Genomic DNA, 26,806 nt, shown 5'->3' with positions numbered 1-26,806 from the left:
TGCGTAATTGAAATCTCCTCATGAGGAAACAGGAGACAAACCTAAACTGAGGGATATTCTACAAAATAACTGGCCTATGCTCTTCATAAGTGTGAAGGTCATGAATGTCAAGGAAAGACTCATGATAAAGAGCAATAAGGAGATGTGACCACTAAAGCCAATGTGTGATTTTGACCAATATCCTTTTGTTTTGACAAAGAATATTATTGAGATAAGTGGCAAAATGTGTGGGTTAGATGGTACTAGTTTAACAGTGCTAATTCCGTGATTGAGATTACAGTGGCGAATATCCCTTTGAGACAAATACACACGAAAGTCTTTGGGAATGATGGGCACAGGCAAATTATTCTCAAATGTTTCAAAGGAAAAAAAAAGTTTCTTGTACTATTCTTCCCACTTTTTTACATGTTAAAAAATATTGGAAAAAAAACTTTTATGGCATCAATCAATTCAACGAAAAATATCAAATAGCTTTGGAAGGTCAGTATATGAATAAGGCATTCTTCAATTAACAAAGTTTGGGAACACTGTTCTAAGCAAAGGCCAAGGAAAACACTCAGTAATACCAAGCACCTAAACGCTCACAACTCTTCCTAAGTTAAAAATTATGCTGGGAGCTTAACCAAGATGGTAAAAGTGGGAAGACTCTGAGATCACCTTCTGTTATGGGCACACCAAAATTGTAACTGTTTACAGAGCACCCATTGATGAGAAAGACTAGAATCTAGTTTAAAAAAAAAAAATGTATATATATATATATATATATACTTTTACAACTAAAGACGTAAAGAAGGAACCACAATGAGAAGGGTGGGGCAGAGACATGGTATAGTCAATACCTACACCCCTGGGTAGGTGATAATTAAGATAATTACAATTGTAGAGTCTCACCCCAAGAAGCAAGAGGCTCCTTCCTCCACACAACGGGCTCCCCACATCAGGTGTCACAGCCTAGGGGTCCAGCATCAGACAATCTATCAGAACATTCGGTTTTGAAGGTTAGCAGGGAGGGCTGTGGAAAATAAAGACTCCACTCTTAAAGGGAAACAGAAACTCCACTCTTGAAGGGAAATAGAGACTCCACTGTTAAAGGGTGTAAACAAAATCTCACACTCTCTGGGACCCAGGGAAGAAGCAGTAACTTGAAAGGAACCAGGTGCTGATCCTGAGCAGTCTCCCAGAGAAGACAGGAGGCAAACAGAGCTCACCCTGAGAATACAGACACTGGAGGCAGCCATTTTGGAGTGATCATTCTATGATGTGGACGTTGGTGCTGGCAAGAGACATTTTTGAATTCTCCCTCTAGCTTTTTAGCATTGGGGTCTGGCCCCACCCACCAGAAAGCCTCGAGAGCACTAGCTTCAGGACCAGCCTCATCCATACAAACCGCAGAATGCCCTGAGTCCAAGGTTCACCCACAAGTGGGCCAACATACCACCTCCAGGACCCCCAGGGCCCTGCAACCAGAGAAATAAAAACAAATTAGGCAGGACAAAAGGGACAGAGGAACATGTTCCAAATGAAAGATAAAACCCCAAAAGAACTACTAAGTGAAGCGGAGGTAGGCAATCTACCTGAAACAGAGTGCAAAGTTCAGTTCAGTTCAGTCACTCAGTCGCGTCCGACTCTTTGCGACCCTATGAATTGCAGCACGCCAGGCTTCCCTGTCCATCACCAACTCCCGGAGTTTACCCAAACCCACGTCCATCGATTCGGTGATGCCATTCAACCATCTCATCCTCTGTCGTAATGATGGTAAAAATGACCAAAGAACTCAGGAGAAAAATGGATGCACAGAGTGAAAAGTTAGAAGTGTTTAAAAAAGAGTTAGAAAATACATAAAAACAATCAACCAGAAATGAAGAATGCAATAACTAAAAGGAAAAACACACCAGAAGGAGCCATCATAGACTAAATAATACAGAGGAATAGATTAGTGGGCTAGAAGACAGAGTCGTGGAAATCACTAAGGCTGAACACAGAAAAGAAAAAAATACCAGCAATCCAAATTCAACTATACATTAAAAGGACCATACACCATGATAAAGTGGGATTTATCTCAGGGATGCAAGGATTTTTCAGTATCCACAAACCAAGCAGTGTAACATACCACATTAATAGATAGAAGAATAAAAACCACATGATGATCTCAATACATGCAGAAAAAGCTTTTGACAGAATTCAATACTCATTTATGATAACAACTCTCCCGAAAGTGGGCACAGAGATAACACGCTGGTGATGGTTTAGTCACTGAACCATGCACAACTCTCTGTGACCCCATGGAGCGTAACCCACCAGACTCCTCTGTCAGTGGGATTCTCCAGGCAAGAATACTGAAGTGGGTTGCCATTTTCTTCTCCAGGGGATCTTCCTGACCCAGAAATGGAACCCAGGTCTCCTACACTGCAGGAAGATTCTTTACCAACTGAGCTATGAGGGAATCATACCTCAACATAATAAAAGCCAAATAGGGCAAACCTACAGCTAACATATTCACCAGTGAAAAGCTGAAAGCATTTCCTCTAAGATCAGGAACAAGACAAGGATATTCATTTTCACCGCTTTTATTCAACATAGTTTTGGAAGTCCTAGACACAGCAATCAGAGAAGAAAAAAAAAAGGAATCCGAACTGGAAAAGAAGTAGTAAAACTGTCACTGCTTGCAGATGATATGGTACTATATGTAGAAAATCCTAAAGATGCCTCCAGAAAACTACTAGAGCTAATCAATGAATTTGGTAAGTCTCAGGATACAAAATTAACACAGAGACATCTGTCTCATTACCATAAACTAACAATGAACTATCAGCAAGAGAAATTAAGAAAACAATCTCATTTACCATCACATCAAACAGAAAAAACACCTAAGGAAAAAAATCTAACTAAGGAGGTGAAAGACCTGTACTCAAAAAACTATAAGATATTGTTGAGGGACTTCCCTGGAGATCCAGTGGCTAAGCCTCTGCACGTATGATGCAGGGGGTTCAGGTTCAATCCCTGGTTGAGGAACTAAGATCCTACATGCTGCAGGACAATTAAGCTCACTCACTGCAACTGCTGAGCCTGCACTGAGCCTATATCTGCAACAGGAGAAGCCCTTGCACCACAACTAGAGAAAGCCTGAGTGAGTGCCCCAAGGAGAAGCCTACGAGCTGCAACAGACTCACCTCAGCCAAAAGAAAAAAGAAAGATGAGAAGAAAAAAAATATTCTCAGTATTCTCAGATTAATGAAAACTAAGAGATTCTGTAATCAGCAAACCTATCCTAAAAGAATGGCTAAAGAAAATCTCTAACAAGGAAAAGTAAAAATAGGAAATTTTAAAACATAATGAAGAAAGAAAACTGTAAGCAAAAATATAGGAAGGGCTTCCTGGGTGACTCAGTGGAAAAGAATCCACCTGTGAATGCCGGACTCATGGTTCCATCCCTGGTCTGCGAAGATCCCACATGCCACAGAGCAACTAAGCCCATGCAACACAGCTATTGAGCCTATGCTCTAGAGCCCAGAAGCCACAGTTACTGAGCCCAAGTGCTGCAACTACCCAAGCCTCCATGCCCTAGAGCTTGTGCCCTGCAACAAGAGAAGCCACCACAATGAGAAGCCTACGCATTGCAACTAGAGAGTAGCTCCTGCTCACCACAACTAGAGAAAAGCCTGTGCAGCAATCAAGATCCAGCATAACCAAAAATTAAAAGGAATTAATTAACTAATTTTTAAAAAACCAGCTTAAATATATGTGTGTGTGTGTGTCTGTGTGTAAATACAATAAGCATTCCTTCTTCTCCTAAGTTTTCTAAATTATGTTTGGCAGTAGAAGTAAAAAATTTTAACACTGTGTTGCAGTCCTAAATGTATGTAGAGGAAATATTAAGATGATTATAAATGTGGGAAGGTAAAGGGAAGTAATGCATGGTAAGCTTTCTACATTTCACTTAAACAGGTAAAATACCACCACCAATAAATTGTGGTAAGGAACTTCAATATTTGAAAAAAAAGTCCAATTAGAAAGTGGGCAAAAGATGTGGAGACATTTTATCTAAGAGGATATGCAAACAGAAAATAAGTACAGGAAAAGATATTCAACATCATGAGCCATTAGGGGAAAGCAAATTAATACAAGTAATCTCTAAATACCTAGTATTTTCACTGGGTTGCAGTGCTCTAGTCTCAGATATCCACAAGGCTTACAATTTACTTCACTGAGGTCTTTGCTTAAAAGATACCTCCTTAGAAAGGTCTTTTCTCCCCCATCCATACATCTCCTCACCACTCCAAGTCCCTATTTACTCTTGAATTCCTTGCTTTATTTGCTTCACAGCACTTATTCCCAGCTGACATTGTATAGTCACTTGTTCATCTGTTTGTTGTCTGTCTCCCCACTTATTAATAGAATAACTTCTAAGAGGCCAGAGATCTTGTCTTCATCAAGTGTCTGGCACAGAGTAGTCAACAAATATTTTGGATAAATAAACTAAAACATACATTTACACACTCAGAGGATGTGCTTTCATATTTTTCACTCATGAAGTTTTACTCAAATTTCCTGGATTTCAGACTTCATCTGCCTGCTGTGCCCTAAAAGCCTTCTCTAAATGCTAAAACCATTGCCTTGTTCTTGGTTCTTACTTAATCCTCCTTCCAGCTTTGCTAGAAGGACACTTACCCCCACCCTGTTGATTCCAGCCACCCCATCACCAACCAGTGTGACACTGTAATAGAAGACAGAGTGAAAAAAAAATAAGGAAAAGGACCCTCGAGCAAGAATACCAGCAGGTGTTAGATGAGAGAAGCTGCAGCCAGGGCTTTGGGACATTCTTGGCATGCTGCTGAATACACCCTGGTCTATATAACACAAGACTGAGAAGTCAACCCAATAAAGACTGTGGCTGGCTAATTCGGCAAGATATTTTTGAACTTGTTGATTTTTGCTTGGCAGTGAACATCAAACTAATTAAGAACTTGTCATTCAAATGTAATGAGTCTTTCCATTCCTCCTTTTCCATTTTAGCTAACTTCAGAGCATTCCTGGCTTTATTTAAAAGAGTCATAGTTTCCATTTAAATTATGGATCCCAAAGCCACAGTGACCCAGAGTTCAGTCTTCTCACAACACATAGACCACAAATCATTGAAAATTTTTCAGATGAGCAAGATCCTGCGGATTGCTTGTACATTCCTTAACAAACAAATACCATGACAGAGTTGTAATATGTAAGCGATTATAGAATAAGAATTTCTACCTTCAAATTTTCTTTTCTTAGCATGCATTTAAAAAATTCTGAAAAATATAACTATTAAACATAATTCTTTATCAAGAAATACAAGCTAAATGTCTCTGGCATACTAAATTATTTAGCTATTTCTTAGTAGACACACTTACCCCTTCATTTGCAGAAAAGAACCTGACTTATAGAATTGCTCAAAAAAAAAAAGAAAGTTAAATATAGCAGCTGTATGCTGAGAAAAGGTAAGTCTTTCTCCTGCTCGATTTGCAATGTTTATTTAAAAAGTAAAAACATAAAATAAGACAAAACGCCATTTTTGCAGGCAGGTCCAAGTGGGGAAGAGAAAATAACCACAGCCTGTACCAACAGCCCGGTCATTCATAATACAGCTACATGGTGACACATCCTCTTGTGTACTGGCTTTACACCTCAAAGTCAGCGCTACATATACAGTTACTTAATGTTTCCATCAGAGTTCAGTAACTCTATCTGCAAGGAAATTTAAAATCAAAGTAGTATCTCTGATTCTGCTCTAATAAAAATTATTTTTCTTCCCTCTGAAAATGTTAGTCTTTTTTTTTTTTTTTTCTGGCTGCATCATGCAGCAAGCAGGATCAAACCCAAGTTCCCTGAAATGGAAGCATGGAGTCCTAACTACTGGATCACCAAGGAAGTCCTCATGTTAGTCTCTTGAACAGTAATATTTAATTGGTATTTGGAAACCAAGGAAAGAAGATAAAAAATTACCACTATTAAGAGGTAATTTAACAGTTTTTGACATTGAGTTAGTGATTTAATATACACCACTAACAGGTTACTTAATAATGTGAAAGTTAACAAAAAATTAGCTCATCAATGGTTAGGGTGAAACCACTGCTGCATTTGTCTCTCACTATAAGGTCTACTCTATTATTCCATTGTTCTATAGTCTACGGAAAAAAAAAATCCCACCTTCAACATAAAAACTAACAAGAAAATCGGACTTAAGATATTGCTTTTCAGATGTCCCTGGTAGTTCAGTTGTTAAGAATCCACCTGTCAATGCAGGGGACATGGGTTCGATCCCTGGTTTGGGAAGATTCCACATGTCATGAGGCAAGTAAGCCTGTGCTCCACAACAAGAGAAGCCACTGCAATGAGAAGCTCAAGTACTGCAAGTCGAAAGTAGCTTCTGCTTGCCACAACTAGAGAAAACCCACTTGCAGCAACAAAGATTCAATGCAGCCAAAAATAAATAAATAATGAACAAATTAGCTAAGTACGTAATTTTAAAAAGACCTTGGGGCACAGTGCCCTGGTCTTAATTTCTTTAAAACTGTATTTTCATTTTACAAACCAGAGTATCCATAATTTCTGAATTCATTGGTCTATTTATACATTCATTAACTAAGCATGTGTCAGAGAGTTGGTACGGTACAGCAGAAAATAAATGTGCCTTGGAATTAAAAAATTATAACTTTTTTAAACCAAGCTCATAGATACAGAGAACAGATTGGTGGTTGCCAAAGGCAAAGGGCAAGGTACCAGAATGGGTAAATAGAGTCAAAAGGTACAAACTTCCAGTTATAAGGTAAATAAGTCATGCAGATGTAATGTGCAGCCTGGTTACTACAGTTAATAATACTGTATTGCATATTTGAAAGTCACCTAAGAGTAAATTTTTAAAATTCTTATCACAAGAAAAAAATCTGTAACTATGTATGGTGATGAATGTCTACTAGATTTATTGTGGTGATGTTTGCTAATACAATCATATGTCAAATTATTATGGTCTACACCTGAAACTAAAATAATGCTGTATGCCAATTATTCCTCAATTTTTTTAAAGAAACAGCAAAAAGATATTTTCAATGACCTGATTCAATCAATTAGGGAAAGTCTGGCTTAAGGCAAGTTACTCAGTCTCTTTCTCTTAACTTTTGAACTGTGGTATTGGAGTGGACTCTTGAGAGTCCCTTGGACTTCAAGGAGATCAAATCAATCAAACCTAAAGAAAATCAACCCTGAATATTCATTGGAAGAACTGATGATGAAGCTGAAGCTCGAATATTCTGGCCACCTGATGCAAAGAGCCAACTCATTAGAAAAGACCCTGATGCTGGCAAAGACTGAAGGCGGAAGGAGAAGAGGGTGACAGAGGATGAGATAGTTGGATGGCATCACTGACTCAATGGATATGAGTTTGAGCAAGCTCCAGGAGATGAAGGACAGGGAAGCCTGGCGTGCTGCAGTCCACGGAGTCACAAAGAGTAAGACACGACTGATCGACTGAACGACAACAACAACAAACAGTTGTTTTCAGAATTAAACAAAATAATACATTTAAAACATTGAGTACAATGTTTGAAAAAATTTAGGCACTCATTGTTATCATCCTTCCTCTCACTGACCTAGACAATAGGTGCATTTGGTGAAAAGTACACAGAAAACGGCTACTCTATAGGAACTTACAGAAGAAATTAAAACATATCAATGTTAGACAATGACTGAAGTGCTAAAATGAAACAGTTAAGGCTCTTCAGGGATTTATGTCATCATTTTTATCAGTCAGTTCAGTTCAGTCGCTCAGTCGTGTCCGACTCTCTGCGACCCCATGAATTGCAGCATGCCAGGCCTCTCTGTCCATCACCAACTCCCGGAGTCTACCCAAACCCACGTTCATCGAGTCGGTGATGCCATCCAACCATCTCATCCTCTGTCGTCCCCTTCTCCTCCCGCCCCCAATCCTACCCAGCATTAGGGTCTTTTCCAATGAGTCAACCCTTCGCATGAGGTGCCCAAAGTATTGGAGCTTCAGCTTCAACATCAAACCTTCCAATGAACACCCAGGATTGATCTCTTTTAGGATGGATTGATTGGATCTCCTTGCAGTCCAAGGGACTCTCAAGAGTCTTCTCCAACACCACAGTTCAAAAGCATCAATTCTGCGGCGCTCAGCTTTATTCACCATCCAACTCTCACATCCATACATGACCACTGGATCATTTTTATACTTGGTCTCAAATCTAATAAAATTTATTCATTCTTTCTTTATGCAATTTACTAGCACTTTTTAAGTGCCTGGTGCACTTACTACCTTCAAGGAATTTACAGTATAGTAGGGGAAACGGGATGGGGCTTCCCAGGTGGCTCAGTGGGTGAAGAGCCTGCCTGCAATGCAGAAGACGCCAGAGATATGGTTTCGATTCCTAGGTCAGGAAGATCCCCTGGAGGAGGGCACAGCAACCCACTCCAGCATTCTTGCCTGGAGAATCCCATGGACAGAGGAGCCTGGAGGGCTACAATCAATAGTGCAAAGAGCTGGACATGACTGAAGCAACTGAGCACAGCACAGGGGAAATGGCCACACAACAAATTACTGGGGTATAATGTTTTGGCATTTTGATAGAAGTATTAAAAGAAAAGTATGGTTCATTGGGGAAGGAAGACAAGATGCTCTGTAGAGGTTCCAAAGTGAGAGCAGTTTTCCTTCCTAAAAGCACAGAATCCTACCTTAAGCTATCTTAATAAGGGAGTAATGTTTTTATTTAAATCTAATTTGTTTTTTTAATTTATTTTCAATTGGAGGATAATGGCTTTACAAGGTTGTGTTGGTTTCTGCCACACAAGAACATGAATCAGCCATGAGTATACATATGTTCCCCCCCAGCCCAACTCTCTAGGTTGTCACAGAGCACCAGGTTGAGCTCCCTGTGTTAAACAGCAACTTCCCTTCAGCTATCTATTTTACATATGGTAATGTATATGTTTCAACTCTACTCTCTCAATTCGTGCCACCCTCTCCTTCTCCCACTGGTCCACAAGTCTATACTCTATGTCTCTATGTCTGCATCTCTATTCCTGCCCTACAAAAAGGTTCATCAGTACCGTTTTTCTAGATTCCATGTATTATGCTTAGTCGCTCAGTCCTGTCTGATTCTTTGTGACCCCATGGACTACAGCCTGCCCGGCTCCTCTGTCCATGGGGATTCTCCATGAATACTGGAGTGGGTTGCCATGCCCTCCTCCACGTTATCTTCCCAACCCAGGGATCAAACCCAGGTCTCCCACATTGCAGGCCAATTCTTTACCAGCTGAGCTACCAGGGAAGCCCCTAGATTCCATACATATGTGTTAATATACAACATTTGTTTTTCTCTTTTTGACTTACTTCACTCTGTATAATAGGTTCTAGGTTCACTCACCTCACTAGAACTACTCAAATGTGTTTCTCGTTATGGCTGAATAATATTCCATTGTATATATGTACTACATCTTCTTTATCCATTCGTCTGTCAATGGATGTCTAGGTTGCTTCCATTTCCTGGCTATTGCAAATAATGCTACAATATACACAGGGGTACATGTGTCTTTTTCAATTATGGTTTTCTCAGTGTATATACCCAGTAGTAGCTCAGTCGGTAAAGAATCTGCCTGCAGTGTAGGAGACCCGGGTTCGATCCCTGGGTTGGGAACATTCCCTGAGAAGAAAATGGCAACCCACTCCAGTATCCTTGCCTGGAAAATCTCATGGACAGAGGAGCCTGATGGGCTGCAGTCCATGGGGTCAAAAAGAGTTGGGCACGACTGAGCAACTAACACTTACTTATTTATACCCAGTAATAAGATTGCTGGGTCATATGGTAGTTTTATTCCTACTTTTTAAAGGAATCTCCATAAGGGGCTGTATCAACTTACATTCCCATCAATAGTGGAAGAGGGTTCCCTTTTCTCCACATTCTCTCTAGCATTTACTGTTTGCAGATTTTTTTGATGATGGCCACTCTGGCTGGTGTGAGGTGATACTTCATTGTACTTTTGATTTGCATTTCTCTATTAATGAGTGATGCTGAGTAATTTCTATGTTTTTAACAGGAAGATTCATTCACATGATTGAAAATACAAAACACACAGGTATATAATATATGTAATAAGACATCTTTTACCATCCTCCACCTTCATTCATTTCACCAACTTCTCAGCAAGCTCTGGCCAACTAGTACCCCTCTACAAAGGCAGCCAATGTCATCAGTTCCCTGTGCACTTTCCAGGTATATTTAATGTATCACAAGCAAATGTGAATACATATCTCCCCCTTTCTAACAAACAGGTGTGCTATACCTTGTTAATTTCATTTGAAGTATGTCATTGAGCTCACTGCTTATTAGTATATAAACGGCTTATTCATTCTTCATCCTATTTCAATAGCTATATATTATTTTATAGTATGAATATACCACAACTTACTGAACTGATAAGACATGAAAAATATTACCAGTCTTGTTATTAAAAATGCTGCTATGACAAATGAATATAATGCATCATTCTGCATGTGTACAAAATACATCTAAGAAATAAGGTCTTAAAAGCAGAATTTCTGGGCCAATTTTGCTATATTTAGCTAACATGATGTGACTGTTTTAAATATTCAATAATTAGAGTCTAAGGACTTCCCTAGCAGTACAGCGGTTAGGAGTCCACCTTGCAATGCAGAAGATGTGGGTTGGATCCCTGGTTAGGGAATTGAGATCCCCACAAGCTAGGAGGCAACTATGCCCATGCACCACAACTAGAGAAGCCTGCACATCACAATGGAAGACCCCATGTGCCACAACTAGGACTCAATGGAGCCAAATAAATAAACAGAATCTACACATCCCCAGACTAACCTCTCCTATGCTCTGGTTTGATGTCATCTCTCTATCTTAGTCTTCAGCTTAACTCTCTCACAGATCTTGCCCTAGCAGCACCATCACCATTAAACAAACATCTCTTGATGAGAATTCCCTGGCAGTCCAGTAGTTAGGACTCCATGCTTTCACTCCTGAGGGCTCAGTATGCTCCCTGGTCAGGGAACTAAGATTCCCCAAGCTGCACAGCATGGCCAAAACCAAATAAACCAAAAAAAACAATCAACAAACAAAACAAAAAATCAAACGAAAGCAATCTCTGGAGTGCCAGGTATTGTTCTAGGTAGGGGTCTAGCAGCAAAGAAAACAGACAAATATCCCCCCTTTCATAGGACTCTCTAGTAGGCGTTCACTCTGTGGGTCTCTAGGAAAGGGACAAATAAATACACATCAGCAAGTACATTAAAAAGTTATCTGGGCTGAGGAGGAAAACTAGCTAAAGAGAGAAAGGAAATATGAAGGCATGAGAAGGAAGGAAGACAGGAAATCAGGGCAGGTTTATATCTGCAGGCAGAATGATCTAGGAAAATCAAGAGGAAAGTCCCGTGGCAAGACAGTGAGTGCTCTACTGAAGGAACAGAAAGGAAGCTAGTGTGGCTGTAAGGAGCGAGGAAGGAGGAGAGAATGAAAGACGAGGCAGGCACACGTGGCGCTATGGGAGGAAAAGTGGGCACTGGACTGAGTGGAGCCAGCCGCACTGTAGGTGTGGGGCTGAACCAATGCAGGGGCACCAAGCACAGACGCAGTCAACGCAGGTAGGGCATGAGGGAAAGCGTTCTTCAGGAACTGAAAGAGTAATAGGTTAGGAGAGTGGAGCTGGGGCAGAGGATAGAAACCCATTTCAACAAAAGGTAAACATGAGAACAGAAAAGATCCTGCCTCTTTCTTGAATAATATAGTCCACATAATCCAGTGACCAGTGGACAGGAACTGGAAAGCCACGTTATAATGCATTTAAGTTATCAATTTTTCATCTGCATAGGTCATAATTTTAATTGCTGCAATTATAAACAACCTTTTATAAAAATTATTTTAGCAATCAATTTTGTCTGTTAAGGTTTATATCCTAGTTAGAGACTTGGTTTTTAAAGATTATTCCACTGCAGTCACATTATGTATTGCCAAACAGCCATCTGTTTTGCCTTTTAGTACTAAATTTTTAATCCTCACACTCATTTCACTAAGAACTTTCTTGGGGGTGGCATTGGAGATAAGTAGTGATTGTCATTATTTTGATGGAAGTACAGTAGACACTAGGTTGGCTGTAATTGATTTCAATATCTCTTTACAAAGAAATTCATCAGCACAATTCCTTCAGTCTTCCAAGTAACTATAAAGAAAATACCATATTTTCTCCTAATTATTGCTTTATATTTTTATTTGGTTATAATTTTCTCACTACCTTTCTCTTTATCATCTGCGACCTGCCTTCTGGTCTCACTATCTCACCAAACTTGCTCTCCTTAAAGTTTTCTTGAGATCTTTCTAGAATTCACCACTGCCTTGGACATTTATGACTGCACTCTGACACCTGAGCGGCATTGAAAACGGATATTCTATGCAATACTCACTCATAGTCTAAAGAGAGGAAAAGGCACCCATTAAAAACACAGACCAAGAGTGGAAAAGACATATGCTCAGGATCTCTCTCCCTCCTTTTGATAAATATTCCAGTTTTCCTTTGAAGAACTATCTTAGCGCTGGAGTGCTAAGCCATGCCATATGATCCTAGCACAAATCTCAATCAGCATGAACTGCTCCCAACCCCTACTGGCCCCAAGTTAGGCCAATCTTATTTTTTCCCCTGGAATCTGAATCTTAGGCAGAATGACTCAAGACAGAAAAGAGTTCAAATTCAGTCTCTCTGGTGTCAATGACTGGAAGAGCTTTTCCTGAGTTCTTGGCCCCTAGGTCCCTGGAACTGTACTCAGTTCAGTTCAGTTCAGTTCAGTCCCTGTTGTGTCCGACTCTTTGCGACCCCATGGACTGCAGCATGTCAGGCTTCCCTGTCCATCACCAACTTCTGGAGCTTGTTCAAACTCATGTCCATCGAGTCGGTGATGCCATCCAACCATCTCATCCTCTGTCATCCCCTTCTCCTCCTGCCTCAATTTTTCCCAGCATCAGGGTCTGTTCCAATGAGTCAGTTCTTCGTATCAGGTGGCCAAAGTATTGGAGTTTCAGCTTCAGGAACTGTACTAATCCTTTCCAAAATCTGATTAACCATTCTTCCTTTGATTCTGCTAGCTTTCCAATCCCCTTTAATAAATTCCCTTTTTGCTGAAATTAGTCAAAACTGATTCCTGTTGTTTACGTAACCATTATGTTGAACACATAGGCTTCCCCAAATTAAATCATGAAATAGCTTTGTTTTTTTCTCTCTCATTGTTTCTTTATAGCTATTCATGAGGCTAGATTTTCTCTGGCCCCTGCATACATAGTACGTAAGTTAACACAGTGCCTCAGAAGCCAAACATTCTGGGCTCAAATTCTAATCCTACGTCCAACTAGTTACTTCATGTCTCTTTGTCTTCGTTTCCTTATGCAGAACAAAAACATCAACCTCACTGGGTCACTGTGAAACTTAAACGACTTCCCAAATGCCTGGCACATATAATAGTTAAGTCCTGAAAAATGTTAATAAAGCTGATGCAGTGATGGTCCAGTGATGGTCCTGTCACTGTCTTTATTTCTCACAACCGATCACATTAGGCCCTGACTGTTCTTACATCTGTACCAGTCTTCACGCTGGCCCTCTCTCCTTTTCTGAATCCTTCAAGACATAACTGAATTAAGCACCACCACTTCCACAATGCCCACACTGATCTACAAAGGCCCCATTAACTTGATACTTCACTTATAGGAATCATAATCTATAGCAGACACATGAGTCTTAATTCTGTATCATTCTATTATTTTTTAATTGTACCTGTGTGTAAATCATGACTACCCAACTGGAAAAGTGTTCCTTGAAGGCAAGAATGACATATCATATTACTTTATGTCCTCCATATTACTTAGTCCAGAGTAAGGCTCATAGTAAGCCCTTAATAATAAAGTTTTAAATTGCTCTCTGAGAAGCTAAAAATATTTCCAATCAGAATTACTTCTGAGTTTGTGTAGCTTCAAGCCATTAGGCCGATGTTTTAGCATATATGCTGCCAAAGTGAGCACAGGCCGTTGTTTTTTTTATTGCGTGTAAGAGCACACAAAAAGACAGGGACAGAACTTTCTGTTTTCTTCACACACTAGGCATCCAAAAAATATTATTAACTGTCTACAAAAAAGCTGAAAATTTCAGGAGCTGAAAATTAATCCCAACTATGACAGGAAATTCCAAATACATCTATTACTATTAACACTGGAAACTATACAGCTGAAAGGTCCTGCTTTGTTTAAAACTTTAAAACTTGGGAGATGAGGGAAATACTCAAACACTTTTTTCTCTTGAAATATATATTTTTTCTCATAAAAACTGCTGAAGAAGGAAAAAGTAGGAAAGGTAATTACTGTATCTTTTCATTGTCATGTTCTGGAGTGAATTTTTTTTTTTTGGAACTCTGCATAATACAAAGTACCCCATCTTCTTTCTCTGATTTCTCTAACCATGTGCAAAAGTATACACAGAAATAAAAACTTTTCCCACTGATGCCCAAGAGTATATCATTTACATATAAAAAGATGGCACTGTTTCAGAGCCTTGTGGGCAGTATTTTCATAAGAGTCAGCTGGGAAAGAGAAGTTGAGTAAGCCTAGCCTCAACTCCACATGAAACTGTCTGAGAAATGGAGATGTATAAATTGACTCACTTAGCTGACCCTGGGAACAAGCTTATATTACATCTAAATAACACCTTTTCGAAATTCTGTACTTCTTGGCTTACGTTGTTTAACAAACACAATTATTTCAAAGTTTAGAAAAAATTTTTTTCTAAATGCTATCCAGTATAAATTTTTCAACCAGACTAACTCTTCATTGTTTCCTTTCTACAGGAACACTCTAGAAGAGAAAGAAAAGGAAAAGAGGAAAAAAACACACATCTTACTTGGATTGTGCAAGACAGCCGGGTACAACCACATTCTGATTCTCCTCCTCAGCCTGGAGTGCAGTGAGCTCCACCATGTTAACCATCACATCATTGGTGTGGCCTGGAAGCTGGGGAAGCACTGCAAGGATCTTCTCCACCAAGTTATCTCCATGATGTCCTACAGCCCCTATTTAAACAGACAAGAAAATATGAACTCACAAAATGGGAGGAAAAAGAAGCTGTTACAGAAATCAGTAACACAATCCTACCATTTTGCCCTTGGTAACACTAATCAGGTCCACAACTACCTAGACAATGTACATCTTGTGTGTTGGACTTACTGGTCCCTGAGGGCAGGCACTATGTCTACTCTGGCTACTGCTATATTTCCAGCACTTGGTATAGTGCCTACACATGGAAGGAAGGCATCAACAGGTATTTAGTGAATAAAAATAGTCAACATTTGGTAGGTCAGGTAAATGGTGTCATAAGATGACACTATCCTGAAATTTTTGAGCCAAAAAGATTTTCTTAATTTTACTGATGAAGACTTTAAGACTTAGAAGGGGTTAGTGACCTGACCAAGAATAGCAGATCTCCTCTTTGCTAGAAGCTTATCTTCATAATGGCAGCTGTTTACCTAGTCCATTCTCTACATAAAGGTAAGTTGGCAGCTGGTAGGCTTACTAATTACTTGTTAGATGAAGAAAAGAACAAATGAATGAATGGAAAAAGTTTGTACTTATAGAAGATTTATAGAGCATTTTCTATTTACCAGGCACTGCTGTAGGTGCTTAACATATATTAACTCCTTTAATAACAAAGGAATTAATAAGCTCAAATTAAAATCAAGACCAATTACATAGCTTAATGCTTTTCCATAAGGCCAAGTTATCTTTCCAAAAGTCTTCAGTGCTTGAAAGATACCATTTCAACAATCAGCTGTTGTTGTTGTTGTTGTTCAGTCACTGTCGTGTCCAACTCTTGTGACCCCATGGACTGCAGCACAACAGACTTCCCTGTCCTTTACTCTCTCCTGGAGTTTGCTCAAACTGATATCCATTGGGTTGGTGATGCCATCCAACCATCTTGTCCTCTGTTGCCTCCTTCTCCTTTTGCCTTCAATCCTTCCCAGCAACAGGGTCTTTTCCAATGAGTTGGCTCTTTGCATCAGGTTGCCAAAGTATTGGAGCTTCAGCTTCAGCATTAGTTCTTCCAATGAATATTCAGGGATGCTTTCCTTTAGGATTGACTGGTTTGATCTCCTTGCAGCCCAAGGAATTCTCAAGAGTCTTCTCCAGCACCACAGTTCAAAAGCATCAATTCTTCGGCGATCAGCTTTCTTTATGATCCAAGTCTCACTTCCATACATAGTGAGAGGAAGGAAGAATCATATCTTTCCAAACTTGTTGGAAAGATAACAAGTACATAGGAAAAACCATAGCTTTTACTACATGGACCTTTGTTGGCAAAGTGATGTCTCTGCTTTTTGAAATGCTAAGTTTGTCATAGCTTTTCTTCCAAGGAGCAAGCATATTTTAATTTCATGGCTGCAGTCAACATCTGCAGTGATTTTGGAGCCTTAGAAAATAAAATTTGCCACTGCTTCCAATCTTTCCCCATCTATTTGCCATGAAGTGATGAGACCAGATGTCATGATCTTATTTTTTTGAATGTTGAGTTTTAAGCAAGCGTTTTCACTCTCTTCTTTCACCCTCATCAAGAGGCTCTTTGGTTTCTCTTCACTTTCTGCCAGTGGCAACAATGGATGTGACTAGCCAAATCAACTTGTTTTGATCTCACTCACTTCAAATCAATTAATATTTTACTTCCTAATGTCTTTCTATCTGTATCTCTCTATTGTATTTGCCATGTCATATTAATTGGGCAGAAGAACTAGGTAGAAAAGACTAAACCATAAATTCAAGAATCACTGTCATCGCCCCCATCATCTTCATCAGAAAAGCTAATATTTATTGAGACCTGATGATGTAGCAGATGTTAACTTCCATACTATACATTTATTATCCACTTAATTCTTAAAACAACTTTAATACATAGGTATTATTATGCTCAATGACACAACAGAGGATTCAGTTTAAGTAACTTGCTCAAAATTATATATGCTATAAATTACAGAGAAAGAACTCAAACACAGGAGGCAGATAACCACACTCTTTATTAAAAACAAAAAACAAAACTGAGCTCATAAAAGTGACTTAAGACAGAATCAGTATGAGTGCTTTCAAGGAGACTTCTGATGTTAAAGAAAAGAGTTCTTATTCCACCAGAAAAATATTCACTTATCAGGGCTGGAAGGAACCATATCTTATTTATGTTTTCTATGGTTTATGGTTGTCTCCCCAGCACTCAGACTATAACTTACTCATTAAATACTTGCTGAATGAATGTCTAGTGACTATTAATGGCCCTGAGACTCACAGGGGAGTCAGAAGTCTCTAAGCGAATCCTATCTTTAACCCTGGAATGGAGATACTAGATTACCCCACAGCATCATGAATTTCGCTTTCTACCAGCAACCTTCTCGATAATTTAAAAACTTCTCCTCGTTACCACAATAACTTTTCTTTGAACTCAGTGCCCAAATTCGGAGTCCTGCCCCTAAGTTATTCTTATCTGTCATCTGTCATTCTTAGACACATGGTACAAACAAGTGGTCTATGTGTTCTGCCTTTCTTTCTTAACTTCTTTAGCGCCTACAGTCTAGCTGATACTCCTCCCTATGCAAGCACAGGGGACTTTAGCAAATCTCAATTCATTACACTCTCAGCAAATTAAAACAAAAACTCTCAGCAAATCTAGAAACTAATCTAGAAACTCTTCAATATGAGAAGTCAAGATAGGACATACTTAATTTTCCTTAAGGTTCAGTAGCTAATAGCTGTTTTTACAGAACCAAAGTATTATTTACATCCTTAAAATATTATATGCTAACACCCAAAATATCACAGAATATAGTTCCTGACAAATGGTTAATTCTAACCAACTCTCATTTACTTTGTTGCTGTTTTTCAGTCGCTAAGTCGTGTCCGACCATTTACAACCCCATGGACTGCAGCACGCCAGGCTTCCCTGTCCTCCACTATCTCCCAGAGCTTGCTCAAACTCATCTATTGAGTTAATGATGCCATCCAACCATCTCATCCTCTGTCGCCCCCTTCTTCTCTTGCCCTCATTCTTTCCCAGCATCCTGGTCTTTTCCAATAAGTTGGCTCTTCACATCAGGTGGCCAAGGTATTGGAGCTTCAGCATCAGTCTTTCCAATGAATATTCAGAGTTGATTTCCTTTAGGATTGACTAGTTTGATCTCCTTGCTGTCCAAGGAGAACTCTTGGAGTTTATAATTTTTAATTTATAATTTATATAAAATATAATTTATATAAAATTTATATAATTTATATAATTTATAAATTATATAAAATTATATTTTATATATTATATATATAATTATTATATAATATAATATTATTATATATAATATATTATATATATATTATATATATAATATATTATATATTATATATATTATATATAATATATATTATTATATTATATATATTATTATAATATATAATATATTATTATATTATAATATATTATATATTATAATATATAATATATATTATATATATAAATATATATATAAATATATATATAAATATAAATATATATAAATATATTTATATTTATATATATATTTATATATATTTATATATATATTTATATATATATTTATATATTTATTTATATATTTATATATATATTTATATATATTATATATTATTATATTATATATATTATTACAATATAATAATATATTATTATATTATATAATATAATTATTATATAATTATATAAAATTTATAATTTATATAATTTATAAAATTTATAATTTATATAAAATTATAATTTATAATTTTTAACTCTTTAGAGTTCCTAAAGAGTCTTCTCCAGCACCACAATTCGAAAGCATCAATTCTTTAGCACTCATTTACTTTAGTGGCAGATAATAGGTTAGATAGTAGAATTCTTCTGGGTTATACGTATGGCAAATTCTTATATTTACAGTCTTAGCCTTATACTGAAGAGGAAAACATACATTTCAAAGGCATTAAATCATTTTAAAAGCATGTCATTAATAATATTAATAACTAACATTTTTCCCATCATGCACCAGACACTGTTCTAGGAGCTGGACCTGTTAACTTATTTTACCCTGTTATTCTCAATTCACAGATCAAGAAACTGAGATCTATAAGTTGAAACTCGCCCAAAGACTTATGACTAGGAAGGGCAGAGCTAAGGCCACTATGACTGCCACACATGCCTGTTACACATCCTAGAGAGTGGCAGCAGCTACTATATGTTGAAGATCTGCCTCAATCCCCTCACTCCTTACATATGTGATCCTGCATAATGTAAATGTGAGCATGTCACATCACAGCTCAAAACTCTCCAACTTTCCCGTCATATTCAGGTTTTTACTCTAAGTCTTTAGTTTGTCCTACAATGCTTTCCTTCTGCCTATCTCTCCAACTTCATCTCCTCTCACTGCCCTCCGTGCTTGAAGGGCAAGCTGAAGGAAGCCACACTAGACTCCTCAAACACTTAAAGCATCTTCCCACCTCAGGTCCTTTGCACTTGCCATTTCCTGGGTATTACGTATTCAAGAGCTGGGTCTTTCATGTTCTGTACCTGGGTCTTATATGTTCTATACCAAGGCTATCAAACATCCTGTTTCCTCTCTCCTGTCAGCCTCTGCTCAAACGTCACATCCTCAGAGAGGTCTTCCCTAGCTATGCTATCTAAAAATGGAAACACTATCCCTTTTTAATCTCTTATCTACTGTATTAGTTATATATTGAATAAGTAAATGGATGGATGATTTTATATTTTTCCAACAGCACTTTACGGTCATAATTTCCCCTGTTTACAAATGAAAGATCCCTCAAAAAGCTCAATGAGAACCAAAGAGCAGGTAAGTCACTAAGCTAAGCCTTGAATTTATTATACCGGTCTAGATCTAACACTCGCAATTTAGTCGGAGCCTTACATGGCTTCTTAATTGTTCTTATTACCTATGCTGATTTTAAACGATATCCTCTGAACCCTAAAATAAAGATGCTGGTGGTGGTTTAGTCGCTAAGTCGTGTCCAACTCTTGCGATCCCATGGACTGTAGCCCGCCAGGCTCCTCTGTCCATGGTATTCTCCAGGCAAGAATACTGGAGTGGGTTGCCATTTCCTTCTCCAAAATAAAGATGTTGGTTGGTTATTTTGCATTTTGTGGAAAACCAGATGTGGAGGGAAAGAATAAGTTAACTTTTCTGAACACTAAAGCAGCACCAGAGTCCAACAACTGTGCTGAGTCTCTGAGGCTGTTAGCTTCTAGAGACTACATCTTTACTATCCAGGACAAGAATAGCCTTTCATGTGAGAGAGATTATGAGCACAGGCTCTGGAGCAAGCTGCCAAGGTTCAAACCCCGACTCTGCCACTTACTAGCTGTGTGATCTTGGGTGAGTTCCTTAACTCCTCCATGTCTCTGTTTCCTCATCTGTAAAATGGGGATAATTATAGAAGAATTGTTATAAAAATTAAAGGAGTTTATCCCTTGTACAGCAAGGAGATCAAATCAGTCAGTTCTAAAGGAGATCAACCCTGAATACTCACTGGAAAGACGGATGCTAAAACTAAAGCTCCAATACTTTGGCCACCTGGGAACAACGGACTCCCTGGAAAAGACTCCAAAGCTGGGAAAGATTGAGGGCAAGAGAAGGGCAACAGAGGATGATATGGTTGGATGGCATCACTGACTCAATGGACATGACTCTGGGCAAACTCCAAGAGATAGTGAAGGACAGGGAAGGCTGGCATGCTGCAGTCCATGGGGTCGCAAAGAGTTGGATACAACTTAGCGACTGAATAACAACATATATGTACAGTGCTGAGAAAAGTAGTACGATCCCAAAGGTTAGCAATTATGAATAGTCTCAAATTTTCAGACTTTAACAAAACAATATACAACCACATCTTAAATGAACCAGCAAATCATAATCCAAGGATTAAGAACCACCAATTGGATTGAGAGTTAATCTTTAACTGGATGGATTTAATTTAAAAGTTTACATGAAACTAAAATTCAAAAGAACTGAACCAAGAAAGGAAACTTAATTCCCAGAGTTACTGCTCCCTCTTATCTTTTGATCTTGAACTTGTAAATAATCAACAAAGCACTCTAGCCCATCTGAAAAGCCAGAAAATACTAGAAAGAAAAAAAAAAACAGACTCAAATCTCTGATATTCATAAATCATATCTACCTTTTTAATTGTCCCTTGAAACAAAATCAGAAGCCAGAACGGTCCATAGAATGTTATCTTTAAATCCGCTATGCAAACGTGTCTGAAGAACGCTGCAGACAAGCTTCTGTGTGGTCTAGATGTGGTAAAGATACACCAAAATCATAGCAACAGACACTGGGGGTCTTCTCAAACAATTACAATAACTTCTCAAACAATTACAACAAACTTACTCTATTTTTCAGCCCTGAGAGCGTATCAACTGCTTCAGGGGAGCAAGGAATGTATCTATCTTGGTCACCAGTGTTCCCCTAGGCCTGAACAACACCTGGCACATAGCGGGCACTCAATAAATGTTTACTGAAAAAAAAATAAACCAACTATTAGACAAAGTGACATTACTTTCAGCAAAGATGATGACAAAAAGATGAGAAGCTTCTCTATATCTGTAAGCATGACATTAACATGGTGGAGTATTTATGAACTATTGGAGGTTATTTGTGTTATTTCGGGTAGTGTCAATTTTACATCTAAGAAGAATATATACATACGCATATACATCTTCTAATGGTACAGTACCCAAAATATTCAACAACAAATAACATTTAAGACCTGGACAAAGTAGATTGATTTTTCTTTCTCTTTTTATCTGTTTGTTGCCTTGAATCTACCCAGAGAAACTTTTCTATTTGCTCCCTTTAAACAATGCCCCTTTCAAACTTGAAAGTCAACTGTCTGTAGTATTTCAGTATTTTCATGTTTTGTTTTACAGCTTCCCTCAATTTGGTCATCTGTTAACAGTTCTCCAACAACTTAAATCCTTCTTATGAAGGATTGTTGTGAATACTGGTATCTGCACATTTCTAAAAGGTTCCCAGGTGGACAGTTCTCCTCCATGTCAGTGTAAGCCCAGTTTTTCAATCTTTGGCTAGATGCAGTTGTTTTTAACAGGACAGTGCACATTAGGGATGTATTTACCCATTACAGCATTTCACTAGTTGATTTTAATTGCTATTTTGCTTGTCTCTAAAGCTATGCTCTCCTAGTCTTTCCATGATCTTATGGGCCTAAAATGTCTTCTCCCACACCAATTTCCTGCCGAGCACCTTGACCAAATTAAAGAACACCCTGGAAGCCCACCTACTGGCAGAAGGATCCTAAACAAATACGGAAGAAAATGAGGGCTTTACACTAACAACACTGATAACTCAGAAAGCAAAAGTTGCTGAACATAGACATTAATAAAAATATTGGAGCAATCATGTCACATCTGGCCTACTACTTAATGTTTCTGCTTTTCTTTTTTCCTATAAAGAGAAACTTCAGAGCCTCAATCTCTTATTCCTAAAATGATAAATAACTCACCTAATTTGTTGAGAAGATCAAATAAGGGAATGTAGAAGTGATTGTTATCTATTAATCACATAAATATGAATAGTTATTATTTCCTTTCTCAAATACTATCATGGACCCAAATTGTCAAATTTTAGAATATTCAGAAAAGGCGTGCCCTGGTATACTTCCACTTTATTTGTGAATGACTAATGATCCAATGTAGGAATCTCAGAAGTATTTTCTACCACAAAAAATGAGTACATTAACCTCACTGAATGTCCAAATAACAGCAACCTTTAATTCACCTGTACATTCATCCAGAACTTCAAAAAATACTTATTGAGTACCTACTATTTTCAATGCACTCTTCCAACTGCTAGTTAATAAATAGTTAAACAAAATGGAGCCCCTCCTCTCAGGAGCTTCCATTCAAATGTGAGGAGATAGGCAATAAACAACCAATGCTTAGAGAATGTCTCTAGAAAGTGGTCAGGGAATGGTTGTCTGAGAAGGAAGTGAGCGAGAAAGCCATGCAGATACCTGAAGGAGAACATTTCAAGCTGAGCTGCAGACGAACTTCAAAGGCCCTGAGGCTGGGACACACTTGGCATGTTGAAGAAGAGCGAGGTAGCCAGTGTGCAAGAAAGCTGTGTGTGATGGGAGATCATTTAGAGTTGAGGTGGCCTGTGTGGACACACAGGCAGGTCATGCATGGTCTTGAAAAAAATTTTAAGGAACCCAGATTTGATGGAAGGACTGTGAGCAAGCAAATAAAGCATCAGTTTTATGTTCTGATGGGATTACACAAGAAACTGCATTATCTGTATATCTTCTGTATTTCTTTAACATTTGTATTCATATTATTTTTTAAACTATTTGCATGCTCGACTCTGCGGTGACAAATGATGCTTTGAGATTAAGTAAAATGAATCCTGATAACTGAACATTGGATTTGGCAACATGGAGGCCACTGGTGATCTTGACAGAGGAAATTTCTGAGAAGTATTGAGGCGGGATAAAGCCTAATAGAAGTGAAGTCAAGGGAAAACTGAGCAGAGGATTGTAGAGATAGCAAGAATAGACAAATTTGCTGTAAAAGGGAGCAAAAATGAATCTGAAGTTGCAGGAGCCAGAGGGGTTAAGAAAGGAAATGTTCCATTCTGTGTGCATGCTAATGGGGAAAATCTGGTAGAAAAGACATTTTAAAAAAATGATGATCTAGGAAAGGGGGAGGATATTTGAAAGAAGTGAATCTATGAGAGGAGTGAGAAAGGAAAAGATCTAGTCTGCAAACGAGGAAAAGTTGGCACTAGATAGTAGCAGAGACAATACATCTCATTTTAATATGAAGGAAGGAGAGAGAAATACGTGGCTATAGATGTACAAAGGTTGGTAGATTTGGTGATGGGAAGATACAGAAGCTTCCTGATGGCTCATATTTTCTCAGTGATATAAAAGCAAGAAATCTGAAGGGTGAATATGGGGAGATCGGGAGGCTTGGCAACTTAGGTCTTCCTACATGCCCTTATTTTCTAAATCATTCCTAATAACTTTGCTTTGGAAGCTTTCGGAGGGCAGAAGCTATGCTTTCCTTGTTTTTTTCTGGATTGAGAAGTTGTATATAAGGAAGAGATGTATATTATATAAAAAAGTAGTTGCTATGATGCTAGATGGCCAGGACATTCAAGTTTGCCTAACTGGAGTCTTGGGGTGGGGCAGGGAGAGAAGTGACCTTGATTTATGAAACAGTATGTCACTGTGTGGATCACAACAAACTGTGGAAAATTCTTCAAGAGATAGGAATACCAGACCACCTGACTTGCCTCCTGAGAAATCTGTATGCAGGTCAAGAAGCAACAGTTAGAACTGGACATGGAACAACAGACTGGCTCCAAACTGGGAAAGTAGTACGTCAAGGCTGTATATTGTCACCCTGCCTATTTTACTTCTATGCAGAGTACATCCCATGTGAAATGTTGGGCTGGATGAAGCACAAGCTGGAATCAAGACTGCTGGGAGAAATATCAATAATCTCAGATACACAGATGACACCACACTTATGGCAGAAAGTGAAGAGGAACTGAAGAGCCTCTTGATGAAAGTGAAAGAGGAGAGTGAAAAAGTTGGCTTTAAACTCAACATTCAGAAAACTAAAATCATGGCAACCAATCCCATCACTTCATGGGAAATAGATGGGGAAACAATGGAAAGAGTGACAGACTTTATTTTTTGGGGCTCCAAAATCACTGCAGATGGTGATTGCAGCCATGAAATTAAAAGACGCTTGCTCCTTGGAAGAAAAGCTATGACCAACCGAGACAGCATATTAAAAAGCAGAGACATTACTTTGCTAACAAAGGTCCATCTAGTCAAAGCTACGTTTTTTCCAGTAGTCATGTATGGATGTGAGAGTTGGACTATAAAGAAAGCTGAGCGCCGAAGAATTGATGCTTTTGAACTGTGATGTTGGAGAAGACTCTTGAGAGTCCCTTGGACTGCAAGGAGATCCAACCAGTCCATCCTAAAGGAAATCAGTCCTGAATATTCATTGGAAGGACTGATGCTGAAGCTGAAACTCCAATAATTTGGCCACCTGATGTGAAGAACTGACTTATTGGAAAAGATCCTGATGCTGGGAAAGATTGAAGGGAGGAGGAGAAGGGGATGACAGAGGATGAGATGGTTGGATGGCATCACTGACTCAATGGACATGAGTTTGAGCAAGCTCTGGGAATTGGTGATGGACAGGGAAGCCTGGCGTGCTGCAGCCTATGGGGGTTGCAAAGAGTCGGACACAACTGAGTGACTGAACTGAACATTTGAGATGTCACATTTTGGGCAAAAAGAAATAGAAGCATAAGCAGTATACACTATGACTCAAAAACTCAACAAGCATATACTCATCAGGTGTTTTTAATCCTCTAAGAATTCAAGGCTGTTTTAATGATTACTTTTATTTAAATCACACCTACAGGCTGACACCTGGTTTTTTAAGTCACATAATTAAGCTTACATCTCACTGTTACCATTTAGCCTACTATCTATATTATGATCTGAAGATAAATCTTATAATCAAAAACTCAAATGCACCTATTGTGGGTTTTTTTAGTTTTATTTTACTTCATTCAACATTTTTGTTAATCTACTGAAGGGAATGCTTACCAAAATCAGTTATCTGATAATTGTCCCTGAACTTGGGTGTGGCCAGCCTGTATTAACCAGCAGCCATACATTTACCTAATTAGAGAACAATAAAATTGACCTTTGGAAATAAATACAAAGGGCTTCTCTGGTGGCTAAGTGGTAAAGAATCCATCTGCCAGTGCAGGAGACAGTGGGTTCAATCCCTAATCTGAGAAGATCCCACATGCCACAGGGCAACTAAGTCCATGAGCCACAACTATTAAGCTTGTGTTTTACAGCCAGGGAACCACCAAATACTGAGTCCACGTGCCACAACCACTGAAGCCTGCAAGTCCTATGGCCCATGCTCTGAAACAAGAGAAGCCACCACAATGAGAAGCCCGAAGACTGTAACTAGAGAGTAGACCCCACACTCCACAACTAGAGAGAAGCCCATACAGTAACAAAGACCCAGGACAAAAATAATAAAATAATCAATAATAATAAAAATAAATTAAAAATTATTCTTAAAAAAAGATTTAAAAAAAGAAAGTAATGCGCATGTCAAGTATGAGAATGTGTTTTTCCTTCACCTTTTTAATGGCGGACTTCCCAGGTGGCTCAGTGGTAAATAATCTACCTGCCAAGCAGGAGACTCAGGTTCAAACCCTGGGTCAGGAAGATCCCCTGGAGAAGGAAATGGCAACCCACTCCAGTATTCTTGCCTGGGAAATTCCATGGACCGAGGAACCTGGAAGCCTACAGTCCATAGGGTGGCAGAAGAGTTGGACATGACTTGGGAACTAAACAACATATTAAGGGTACCATTTGTTACTTATGTGTATAAATATTATTATAACTTGGGACTATCCAATCTTCAATAGAATAAGAGCTAAGAATAAATCAATGAACACTTGAAAATATTTTCTACAAGTCTATTTAGTCTCATTTTCTGGTGAAATTTTAAGTTCAGCCTCATTTATTAACAATCATGTAAAGAGATTTGAAAGTCAACTGTCTGTAATATTTTTGTGTTTTGTTGTACAGCTTCCTTCAACTTGGTCATCTGGTAATAGTTCTCCAACAACTTAAAGCCTTCTTAT

The 26,806-nt window shown here is 38.5% G+C and overlaps 1 protein-coding gene across 5 annotated transcripts in view; it reads right to left on the bottom strand.

The window, feature by feature from the left end:
• SCFD2 (sec1 family domain containing 2) overlaps window positions 1–26,806 on the bottom strand; it is a 378,818-nt gene that overhangs the window by 350,467 nt on the left and 1,545 nt on the right. For all 5 annotated transcript variants that reach the window (XR_014059942.1, XM_081511330.1, XM_081511422.1 and 2 more), the window contains exon 2: window positions 14,944–15,112. Coding sequence is in view for 4 of the 5 variants with exons in the window: in XM_081511330.1 (XP_081367456.1) it covers window positions 14,944–15,112 (169 nt within the window). In the remaining variant the exon portion in view is untranslated. The remainder of the gene's footprint in view (window positions 1–14,943; window positions 15,113–26,806) is intronic.

Source organism: Giraffa tippelskirchi, chromosome 1 (genome assembly GCF_054371585.1).
Source record: "Giraffa tippelskirchi isolate mGirTip1 chromosome 1, T2T-mGirTip1v1.2.pri, whole genome shotgun sequence".
Classification (NCBI taxonomy): Eukaryota; Metazoa; Chordata; class Mammalia; order Artiodactyla; family Giraffidae; genus Giraffa; species Giraffa tippelskirchi.
Note: the sequence above shows the minus strand (reverse complement) of the source record. Positions and strands in the feature narration are given on the sequence as shown.